Below are 12,733 nucleotides of genomic sequence, written 5' to 3' on the forward strand. Positions count from 1 at the left end.
ACCCCTCTTGAGCCCTAGATCCACAATAGGCATTGTGTCTTTCTTGGTCTCTCTTCAGCGTGCGCTCCACCTCGGCCATGTTCACATTGTTGCTATTGTTCATAGCTTGTTTGTAGTCCAAGGAAGGTGTCAACACATCAAGCAACTCCTCCCTCCTTTGCCTCTTGTCATTACCGGCTTGCATGCATGGCTCAACTCAGCTCCACGTGGCAATGTCAGGGCATTTGAATGCTTTGTTGTCACCAGGTCAATTCATAATGCCCTAGACTAGTGGTTACTGCACTATCATGTTGTTAGTCTCTTAATTAGGTATTAAGACTCCATTGCCCATTTTTGTGGACCAATAATGTCTTCAATGAATTTTTTTTCTAGCCAAACTTAAGGGCAGGAAAACTTTGTAATAGATGCAGCAAAAGTGTTGCTAAAGGGATAGTGGAAAGTCTAAGGGGATGGTCCTAGTAATTTTTTCTAGCTAAACTCAAAGCCAAACACAAGAAGGAAACAATTACAGAGGTTCTCAATTAGGAGGGGATCCTAGTCTCTAACGAACATTCATAGCTCAAGCATTTAGGAAGCATCTAGTTGCTATAGTAGGGAGTGAACCCCTTGAATGCCCTGCCTATTAGGTGAGATTGGCAAAATTTTTGCTTGGGATAACAATCCTGATTGGGATGGATATGGCCCTTGCTCTTGATAGGACATTTGCAAAGGAGGAACTTAAAGTGGTCATCTTCACAATGAAAGCTAGGAAGTCACCTGCTATTGATGGGTATGCCCCCTGAGTTCTTTCAGAAAATGTGGTTAGTTTGTGGCAAAGACCTAAGTAAGCTAATGAACTACAAAAGGAAAGCATGTATCATGCCCCCAAACATGAACCAAGGTATCATTAAATTGATCCCTAAAGCAAAAGATCACTCCAAGCTCTCCAATTGGAGACCACTTATCGTGTTGAACTTCTCTTACAAGGTGTTGTGGCCAAGGCACTATCTCTCAAGGTGAAGCTATTATTCTCAAAAATCATGCATGCAAAGAGTTTGGTTTTGTGCATGGGCGGCATATACATGATACAATGCTCACCCTCATTCTGACTCAGAGCCCTACCTTGTTTCCACTCTACATGTGATTCCCTATACCCAATGGTGAACCCTCTTATGCACGGCGTCACGAGGGTGTAGTCCTAGGATATGTCTATGTTGTCTCGCTTCTTTGATTGAATAATACAAGAGTATACATTGAGCTCACATATTGTGTTACCTTTCTGTGCCATGTTGAGTGCATAACGAGTGCAGGTGCATCACACTTGGTATCAGGGCAACTCTTGCTCAGAGTGAAGGAGTGCTCACGGAAGCAGGAGAGAAGATCCAATGCCCCGAAGAGAACGAAGTCGTAATGACCCACATCGTGACATCTCGTGTCACGACACCCTACATCGCGTCGACCCCTGTCATGATGCCCCCGTCGCGTCGGCGCCGATGTGACATCCCGACCCCGACACCACCCACCATCTAAAGATGTGACACGGCTTCCCCGTGGCACGACCACTACCACCACAGGCGAGATGCAGCTTCCCCACGCCGACAACACCACCGACCACAACGCCGCTTCCCTGCACCGACAACACTACCAACCACATGGAGGACGAGAGGGAGAATGTCACCCTCCTAACAATGGAGGAGAGGAAGAAGAGTAGAGGGCAAGAATGGAGAGTAGCCCAAGAAGAGAAGGTAGCTAGATTGGAAAGGTAGTTGGAGGGCATGTCATGCATGCTAGAATCAATTTGGAGGAACATGTAAGTGAAGGAAGGGGAAGAGGAAAGAAAGAGGAAACTAGAGGTAGAGCAGGGCTATAGAGAATGGGTGTTACAACAACAAGAAGAGGAGAAAAGACACAAAATGCAAGAGGAGATGGATAGAATGGGTAGAGAAGAGACATCTAGGAGGGCACAAGATACAAGGAAAGAGAAGGAGAAGGTAGTAGAAACAAGAAACAAGAAGAAGGATAAGAAGCACAACCGAAGAGAAGAGGAAGATAGTGATAGCTCAGAAGATGACTATGGAAAATTCAAGATGCCCCAACTTGCCAAGTACAAAGGAGAGAGAGACGAGCTAGCCTTGAAGAAGTGGATTGCAAAGGTGGACATATATTTGAAGTATGCCCGAATGACAGAAGATAGGAAGCCAGAAGTACTAGGCATCTACTTGGAGGAGGACACTACCAGTTGGTACATGCTGGAGCAAGAGCAGGGCCACACCATCTTTTCATGGGAAGAACTCTAGGAGGAACTCAAAGACTACTTCATTCCAAAGATGAAGAAATTCAAAGTGAGAGACGAATGGAGGAACCTCAAACAAACACAAGGAAAGATGAAGGAATATGTGAGCAAATATAGGCAAATTATGCTACAGCTACCAAACATGGATACAGACACCAAATTGCATGGATTTTTGTTTGGGATGCAAGAATGGTCTAGAAGAGATATGGAGAGACAGGAGCCAACAAGCTTAGCAGAAGCCATGAGAATGGTCGTGGACTTGGAAGGTAGGAGAACGGCCCATGGGAACCAAAACAAGTTCAAAACCAACCTCAACAACAACTCATGGAACCCAAGGCCCAATGCCCCTAGAGGACCATTTATGGACACGCGGATCCAAACCCCCAACACCACAACGGCCGCGTCGCAATCCACATTGGTACCAAGAGGAGCAGCAAGAAGATGGAGAAACAACCATTATAGGCCAACTCCCAGTGCATCATATGGACCCGCAGGATCAAATACAACATGGTGGAGACCCAGGCCCTTCCATCGGGATCAGATGCTTCAGATGCGGGGGTCCACACTACCAAAACAGATGTCCCATGGAAGATACAGCCTCATCAAGCGGATCGAGGGTGAACACCACTAGCGCATATGGAGGAGAAGAACCACAACCACTGCGTATCCAAGAAATCCCAAGCGGAAGTGATGAAAGCATGGACCACCCAAGAGAGGGGACAGTTAGCACCCAACCCCAATGCATGGCGGCTCGAGTAGCAGCAATCCACCACCTATACATCAAAGGCAGAGTGAGCAAAGAAAATCAAGCCATCATGGTGGGCACAGGGGCCACGCACAACTTCATTACACCAGAGTGCACAGTGAAACATGGATTGAAACTATCTAAGGCCCCAGAAGGATTAAGAGTAACATTCGCACAAGGAGAGGCTAAGGAAGTGAAACAAGTTTTTGCAGTGTAGGTAGAAGCTGGAAAATGAAAAGCAAAACTCAACTTCTTATTAATCCCCATGGATGATTTTGAAGTGATCCTAGGCTTGGAATTTTATGACAAATATGTCATTGCGATGTTTGGGAAAGGAGTAAATGAGATGATGCTAGATATGCAAGGAGAAGGCGTCAGAGTACCCTGCGAAAGAATACAATTACATGGTAGGACACCAATCAAAGTGCAAATGAAGGAGAATAAGCCAGGAGTCTCATGCCAAACAGTGAAGCCAAGTGCAAATCAACCAAGAGGCCCAACCCAAGCAACACCAGTCCAAGGGACTGTTATCAGGCCACGCATCATGACGTGTAGTGCCAAGCAGGTAGAGAAATCAGTCAAGCAAGGAGATATGGTCTACTTATGTATGATCCAACCCATTGGGCAAGAAGATGGCAAGAAGCCCAATCATCACAACAACAATATAGAAGTGACAGAGATACTTGAAGAATTCAAAGATGTAATGCTAACGGAGCTACCCAAGGGCTTACCACCCAGACGGGATGTGGATCATAAAATTGAATTGATTCTAGGATCTGCCCCACCGGACCGAGCACCCTACCGCATGAACCACACCGAACTCATGGAACTAAAGAAGCAGCTACATGAATTAGAGGAACAAGGTTTCATCCGCCCCAGTAAATCTCCCTATGGTGCCCCAGTGTTATTTGTCAAGAAGAAGGATGGGGGACTTAGACTCTGTGTAGATTATAGGGCTCTTAACAAAATCACCATAAAAAACAAATACCCGATGCCCCTAGTGGAGGACCTCTTAGATAGATTACACGGAGCCAAGTACTTTAGCCGCATAGACCTTAAATCAGGTTACCATCAGATCCGCATAGCAGAAGAGGATATCCCTAAAACAGGCTTTTGCACCCGCTATGGTAATTTTGAGTGGTTAGTCTTAGGATTCGGCCTAAGCAATGGGCCAGGCACATTTTGCGGCCTCATGGATGGAGTCTCCAGACTCGAGATAGATGTCTTTGTCATTATCTATATTGATGATCTCCTAGTCTATAGCAAAACCTTAGAGGAACACAAGCAACACTCACGCCTAGTCTTTGAGAAACTGCGGCAACATGAGTTATATGCCAAACCTGAAAAAGGTGAGTTTGTAGTGAAAGAGTTGGAATTCTTAGGCTTTATTGTGGGAGCAGATGGTATCAAAGTGGATCCTAAGAAAGTGGAAGTTGTCCAAAGATGGCCTATACTGAAAACTGTAAGAGAAGTGCAGGAGTTCCTCGGCTTCACAGTATTTTGCTAAAGGTTCATCAAGGATTACAGCCTCATCACTGCCCCCCTCTCCCACCTCACCAAAGAAGATCACTCTTTTACATGGGGGAGTGTGCACAATAGGAAGCTTTTGAGCATATGGAGAAATGCATGAGTCAAACTCCCGTCTTGAAGGTACCGAATTTTACCAAACCTTTCGAGATATCCACAGATGCATCCAATTATGGCATAGGAGGTATACTGGTGCAAGAAGGCCACCCCATAGCTTATGAGTCCAAGAAATTTACAAATGATGAAACAAGGTGGAGTACACATGAGAAAGAAATGATGGCAATCATCCACTGCCTTAGGAAATGGAAGCACTATGTTAAAGATAAGTACACAATAGTCTTCATCGATAATATCTCTCTCAAATACTTTCAATCACAACCCAAGTTATCGGCAAAGCAAGCTCGCTAGTAAGACTTTCTAGCAGAATTTGACCTGGAGATTAAACACAAGCCCGGCTCCACCAACAAGATAGCAGATGCCTTGAACTAGAAAGCTGACTTGAAAGCCGTCAGTGTGGTCAGCAGTAACTTTATGGAGTTAGTCAAGGAGGCCTTGGAACAGGACCAGGAGATGCACAAAATAATCCAAGATATGGAAGCTGACAAAACCCGCATGGAATGTACACCCTTGAGGAGGGTATCCTATTTGTAGGCAAAAGCTTGTATATCCCCAACAATTTGGAGTTGAAGAAACTCATCCTCCATGAGATACATGATGGCAAACTAGGAGGACACAAAGGGCAAAGCAAAACCTTGGAGGCCCTTAAGAAGTAGTTCTTTTGGCCCAACATGAAGAAGGAAGTCATTGACTACTTCAAAACCTATCCCACTTACCAACTGGTAAAAGCACCACGCTCAAAGCCAGTAGGATTACTACAGCCATTGCCCATGCTAGACCGCCCATGGGATGTCATAAGCATGGATTTCATTGTGGAACTTCCCGAGTCCCATGGTTACACAATCATCTTTGTAGTGGTGGACTATTTTTCCAAGCAAGCCCACTTCATCCCGGCCAAACCCCACTGAACGCTAAGGAGGTAGCCCGCCTCTTCTTCACACATGTATTCAAACTCCATGGCTTACCCTTGGCTATAGTATCAGATAGAGATGGAAGATTCGTGAGCGACATGTGGAAGGAACTCTTCAACACCTTGGAAACACAGTTGAGATTCTCCTCATCCTTCCACCATGAAACAGATGGACAAACAGAATGAGTCAACCAAGGCATTGAAGATTATCTCAGAAGCTATGTCTGAGTGGACAAGAAAGATTGGGCCTTGTACCTTGATGTCTTGGGAATTCCACTACAACAGCTCCATCCACTCGGCAATAGGTTACACCCCCTCTGAATTGGCCACAAGAAAATAAGTCATTATCCCATTGGCCTTAGCATTCGGAGCGACCAAAGCGGAAGATTAAGATGCATAGGAGTTCTTGAAGAAATGGAGAAATCGAAATGCAGTGGCCAAGCAGAGTCTAGAACAAAGCAAAATCACTATGACTGAGCAAGCCAACAAAAAGAGGAAGGCCGTACTATTCATCAAAGGAGATATGGTCCTAGTCAGCTCAAAGAATATGTCACTCCCTAAGAACATGACTCCCAAATTCAACCACCGCTATTATGGACCCTACCGAATCACTCAAGTGCTGAACAAAGTCACATACAAACTTGACCTACCAGACAGTGCATGTGTCCATAATGCTTTTCATGCTCGTCTTTTGCGCAGGTTTCATCCCAATAACCAATAGGGACGACGTGTACCAATGCTCCATTCCAACGGTCCCTTCGAAGTAGAAGCATTTCTTTGACGCCAGGAACAAAGAAGATACCCCAAGTACCTCACCAAGTGGTGCGGGCGTCCACTCAAGGAAGCCACTTGGATCTCAAAAGCGGAGGCTCATGAGTACGGCAAAGACGCATTCGCCCTTTGGCTCAAGGAGAACCCCACAACTCCTTCCAATGCCCCTTGAGCCTCCCCAACAAACAAGCGGTTCTCAATCATAGACCCAGAACGCCTATACTCCTCAAATGTAATTGAGTCGAGGGTGGATTCACATGGTAATCCCAACATCAATAACTCCAACATAGCCCTCAACAAGTCTAGATGGATAGGCACTGACCAGCTTGCTAGAAAAGGCTGAGTTAAGACCCCTAAGTCTTAGTGCGGCAGACACTGACCAGTCTGATAGTATAGACTGTGTTAAGGCCCTGCGGTCACATAGACCGGCAGACACTGACTAGCTTGATAGAAAAAGTTGTGTTAAGACCCTGGATGAGTCAAATAAAGCGCTATCTTTAGATTGCTGAGGACATCAATCTAGTAAGCGGGGGTGAGTGTAAGGACTTTGTAGCTATACCATGCCATTATTACTAGAAACACCTACATAAGGAGTAATCGTGATTCAAAGCCCTGTCTTGTTTCCACTTTACATGTGATTCCCTATACCCAGTGGTGAACCCTCTTGCGACGTCATGAGGGTGTAATCTTGGGATGTGTCTATGTTGTCCTGCTTCTTTGATTGAATAATACAAAAGTATACTTTGAACTCACATATCGTGTTACCTTTTTGTACCGTGTTGAGTGCATGAGTGTAGGTGCATCACATCCTCTCCCCCTGCGCAAAAAAAAAGAAAACAAAAAAAAAAAAAAACACATTTGTTCTTAGAAGAAACGACCAACGATTTGGCTATCATTAAAAAAAAAAAAGGCAAGTTACAGCGAGTTGTGATTCTATCACCTTGTTTTTCCGAAGCAAGAGGAAGACGATGGCAGCAGCCGTCGATGGCCATGCTCGCGATCAAATACCGACTCGCTCTATCGGAGCTCTGCATGTGCCGGCGATTGTGATTGGTAACCTAGCCTCACTACTCTCTTTTCCATAGAAGCTTTAGATCTGTAGATGCTGCAATCATGTGAACCGGCCCCGTGAGCCTTTAACCGTGTCGAATTTCTATGATTGTATGTATGAACTCCCTGGCCATTCGGTAGGCCTTCTGTGTTTTGGATGAGGAGAACAATGCTTACAAATGGATTTGTCCTGAGAATCGGCACAGTATAGAGACATTGAGACCTCATAGACATCTATGCGGTTTTTGTAGTTTGTCCTCAGTTTCCAACTGCTGTTGATAATCCGAGGCATTGGGACTCTTGCAGAACGAAACACAACCGGTTACAACTTCAGTGTTACAGAGAACATCCTTAAAGCTTAAAGCATGCTTTGAAGTTTCACTTATCAGAAGTAACACATGAAAATCTTGCAACCTACTTTGGAGTCATGTACATTTAGCTTGTCTCACTTCACAAGTTTACAAGTCAAGCCAAGTTCGTTTGACATGTGTGGTTTGCCAATAGTATGACCAGCACTATGAGAGAACAGTGACCTAATGTGATGTAGCAGACACATAATTACATATTTGAGGACTTGAAACAATGGATCGTCTTTATATTACCCTCGTGGTCATTAACCATATGTAAAAAATCTATATTACTATACCTAAATACGTTATGTATGAACATGTCTGCATATTTATGTTTGTGTGGTGCATACACATTTATTTACAACTTTTTAATCCCTAGAATGTGAACACGAAATAATGGTATTTTTGAATGATCCTTGAAATACTAGAAAAGCTCTTCTCTCTCTCTCTCTCTCTCTCTCTCTCTCTCTCTCTCTCTCTCTCAATGTTATATTTTTATCTAATTGCTAGACTCGAGAACTTCTTATAGATGTTGGTATCAAGTTTCAAGTTGAAAAAGTAGCGGGACGTGCTATTGCTATATATATATTCATGTCATGAGCATGAGAATCAGGAGATACTTATAGAAGAGGGTTATATACATTGAAAGTAGAAGGATAAAGTTCTAAGATGAGGCTAGGTTGTTAGACATGCAAACATATAAGGTTGTTTAACTTTGAAAGTTATGTTTTCTAAGGGTATCAATGATAGTTTATTGTTTTAAAATCATCCAAATATTTTAAAAGTAAGATGATGAATTAGATAAGATTATGATCTCTATTATATAACCTTTTTCTATTAGATCACTTACGATGCAATAAAAACAGTCAATTTTTTTACAAGTTGAGAAAGAAAGAGAAAAAATCAATCTTTCACCATTTATGAATAACGATACATTGATATAGCTTGCTTCTTGTTTTTGAAATGGAAGAAGAGATCGAGAAGGAAGGGCATCATCACTAGTTGATGCCATCTCACAAAGAAGATATTCTTGTTGCAAATGATCAGCTGAACACAATTTCAGTACTAGAGCAAAGCTTCTGATCTTCAATTAGGTGCCTTAGGCCCACCAAGTCGAGGCAATTGATGGTATTTCGGAAATGGGACCATGAAACCAACCTTCCTCTTTAGAGAGATGAGAATAACATGATTAATGAATGATTATAGCAAGCAATTAAAGCACGTCAACTAAAATGTGGAATATACCACTTAATCTGACAATTGATAGCTTGTTAATTCGAAAACTAGTGTCCCTTGTGGCATTTCTTTATCTTTTATTGCGAAGGGATGGAGTATATTAGGATTTTTCAATCTTTCCACTATTTCAAGTGTCTCTTGTTGTTATAAATGACGAGTGAGCCTTTAAACCAATTTGTCCCTTAGTTTGTTGGCCTTCAATTGTGCTCCTCGAGTGACAAATTCAGTCCCAAATGTTTGTTGGTTGAATAGCTACTTGAATCTCTTGAAATTGCTTTAATTTCAGTGACTAAAATTCGAGTCTCTAGGATCTTCAATTTCCAAGCACACTTCTTGAGATGATAGTGAAACCCTAATTTGTGTTGTAAATTAGGGTTTACAACAAAAATTCACCAAAATCTCCACCTCCAACGGTTGAATTTGTTGGAAATTATTAAGGATGAGAAAAGACTATTGAATGAGGAAGAATGCTATAGAGAGAGAAATTTCAAAGTTTCATCGTGAGAATCTCTTTAAATCAGTTGTTACCCTGGTCCCAAGAGCATTTGTTGTTGTTGCTTGCTATCTGGGAGTCCAAAATGGGCTATCTCTAGCCCAAAATGCTATCATTAGCTAGCAAGCAACCTTCCTAGGTTCTTATCTACTTTTGTAGCTCCTTCTATGTAGATCACTAGCGGCTAGGAAATCTCCTGTTTGTTGGAAATGACATGTCAACTCTTGTAGTCACAATGGTAGCCCCTCCCCTGCTTGCCCCTCCCCCCCCCCCCCCCCCCCCCCCCCGCGCTCTCTCTCTTTCTCTCTCTCTCTCTCTTACTCACTCACATAGCTTGCACAAGGCTAGAATGACCCTCAACCTACCCAATATTTTTTTCACTTGTATAGGTAAGTTTTGCTAAGTGACAGCATTTCAAATCTAATTTTCAACACTTTTTACATTATTAAATTAATTTTAAAATATTAATTTAATAATTATTATGGCTTAAAAAATAATCTAACTGGCCAACAATTAAATTGACTAGGCTAGTTTATCACCCAAGTAATCTTGAGCAAGTTATCATCGAAATTGACATTACTTAATTACTTAATGCAAATTTGCTAGTGCTATCCCACTGACACTTATGTCCAATTAAATGCTCTAGGCCAAATTCTGATACTAGATACCATCTAGTACCTATTAGGTATAACTTGCTACAACTTTTGCCTTTGGCACCAAAACTAATATCTTGGGGTCCCAAGTCCTACATTGTGAAATAACTAACCTACACTTCATATGTGTAAATCACATTTGTACATTTGCTTAACTCTTTAATCAAATGCTAAGCAAAGCATTAAAATTTCACATCCTCATGACAGATCTTCCCCTTGAAATTCTTGCAATTGTTCTTGATTGCACTGCAATGTGCCAAAATAAAAAACCTATTGCATTGGAATTTTTTGAAATGTATCATAGTCAAAACCACATTGGCCATTGTTGCTTAACCATGCTAATGCAAAAAACAATTGCTGAAAATTTCCAGCCAGCATAATCATAATATAAGACTCACAAAGAATCCAAATTTTTTGCTAGAAATCCATAGAGCATCTTAGCATATCTCAACTGTTCTAGCCAAACAAACATAGCAAAGTTGAAACAGAGCATAAAGTATGGTGGAACTTTCAATGGCATTCATAAATCACATTGTTGCCTACAAAAGCAGATAAATACCACTGACAACCGATGATCATTCATTGAAATATTTGATAATCATACACCAATGTAACCTGATGTAAATATATAGTTTCAAAGTTGCAGTGAAAACCATACCAAATTGTAGTGACTAATAAATTGAAAAGTGACCTCGCGGTAGATAATTGTCAGTACAGTACCTTGGATGCATGTTGGATATATCCGAGATCCACTATACATGAGAGCTATCCATCATTGGAGTGGAAGTGCTACCTTCCCCTTGAGCATTAGACAATGCTCTGTTGAACTTGACTAAGCCCAATCCAAAGTCTATTCTAATTGAAAAGCCTTGAGGTTAAGCTACAACAACTGAGGATGGTTTGCCAACTTATTCTCTTCCATCACTTGGCATCTATCGGTGAATAATTCTAAAACTTTACCAAGTATCTTCTAGAAACCTTACCTTTGAGCTTTCCCTCGTTATGTGCCAAGATTTGGTTAAATACCAATATCTCATCTAGCTCCTTAACCTTTGGCTAAATTTCAGTAGATATATTTTCAAGTATATCACCATGAAAAGGCCTCAACAAGCTCACATAAAAGGCATTGTATATTCATTAGTGTGGTGGTAATTTCAACCTATAAGCAACATCAATGATCCTCTCCAACACCTAGAAGTGTCCATACTATCTCATACTCAGCTTTGGATACAATCTCTCTCTATTTTTCATATTTTTCAGCCTTACCTTTTCTAAGTGCAACAACAAATAAGTGCCCTTCGCAAATTGCAAGCATATCTATGGCAATCAACTGCCTTTTTTTGCTTCTCTTGAGACCTCTGAAATGCATACTTAACCTTTGCATAGGCTATATCCATGTTTTCACATAATGATTAGCCTAAATCATTTCGTCCTTTGTGTGCAAAATAGGGGCACTTTCTTGCCACCTTCCATAACTTCAAATGGAGCTTTGCTAGTGGAATTGCACTATATTTTGTATGTAAACTCTACCAAAGGCAAATATCGCTCGTGTTGAGCTAAAAATATATTAGCTTTACTTAAACAGTCCCAAAACATGCTTAATTAATGAAGAAACCTTGTTTATTTAAAATAAACATGATCCTAGAGAGTTTTTGTGTCCCATAAGCACAAACCCACTTAGGAGGGCCCAAACTTTCTATAAATACGTATGTTGTCCTCCACTCAGCCCTTAATCTCGTTTTTGCAGATTTTAGGTGTTTCAGCTTGTTGTCTACACCGCGTTGGCGGAGGACATCTTAGCTGAAGCTATCCATTGCTGTCTCCATCAGTTGGCGCCTGATTTCCAACCCTCTTCACGCAGTTTGGAGCTGATTCCAGCTAGGCGACTGCTGTTCCTATGCAGACTTGCTGCCGTACAGTCTGCCACGTCATCGTAATCCTGTAGTCTGCGTTTTTAGTCTCTCTCTCTCTTGCAGGTTGTCTTGCTTGCACAGATTGATAAAAGAACACAGTTAGGGTTAGGGTAACTCAGAGAATGAACACAGTGAATGAATGAAGTGATATGACTACTAAATATACAATGCTCATGCAACAAACACACTATGCAGTGAATGAATAGTGTATCTCGAACTCGTGTATTTCAAGGATCAGGGCAAGGGTAATGAGTTGGAGAGTGTATCGTACTCTGAATGGATTCCGAATCGCAGCAAGGTAGCCTCTGGATGTCGAACACTAGCAAACGCAACAGTGAGAAGCTGGATTTGATGCAGACAGCAATGACGAGAGAGAAAGACTAAAAATGCAGGCAACAGGAGCTCTACACAAGAAGCAAGAACAACAGTAGGGTCAAATGACTTCGAACACGATACCGGTTCAGTCTCCAAAACCAACTATGCCGAGAACCAAGCGAGAGTGGGCCAATCAGCTTGCTCCACAAAGTTCCGACATGGTGGAAGACACTTTTGATTACATGGAAGAAAAGCTAGGCAAGCTGACCTTTGAAGAATACAAACTGATCATAGCTTATAAACGAAAGAAGATTGAGGAGCTCGATCAAAGGATTGTCCTTTAAGAAAAGCTTCTAAATGAATGTGTGCATGAATTTTTCT

At 42.0% G+C, this 12,733-nt stretch overlaps 1 protein-coding gene across 4 annotated transcripts in view; it reads left to right on the forward strand.

Moving 5' to 3' along the window:
* The first annotated feature begins 7,238 nt into the window (after positions 1-7,238).
* Positions 7,239-12,733, forward strand: part of LOC148019684 (uncharacterized) — a 64,029-nt gene continuing 58,534 nt past the window's right edge. For all 4 annotated transcript variants that reach the window (XR_015694862.1, XM_087699815.1, XM_087699814.1 and 1 more), the window contains exon 1: positions 7,239-7,395. Coding sequence is in view for 3 of the 4 variants with exons in the window: in XM_087699815.1 (XP_087555941.1) it covers positions 7,311-7,395 (85 nt within the window). In the remaining variant the exon portion in view is untranslated. The remainder of the gene's footprint in view (positions 7,396-12,733) is intronic.

Source organism: Lygodium microphyllum, chromosome 19, assembly GCF_053477565.2.
Source record: "Lygodium microphyllum isolate KBCC chromosome 19, Lygodium_microphyllum_v1.1.10, whole genome shotgun sequence".
NCBI classification, from domain to species: Eukaryota; Viridiplantae; Streptophyta; class Polypodiopsida; order Schizaeales; family Lygodiaceae; genus Lygodium; species Lygodium microphyllum.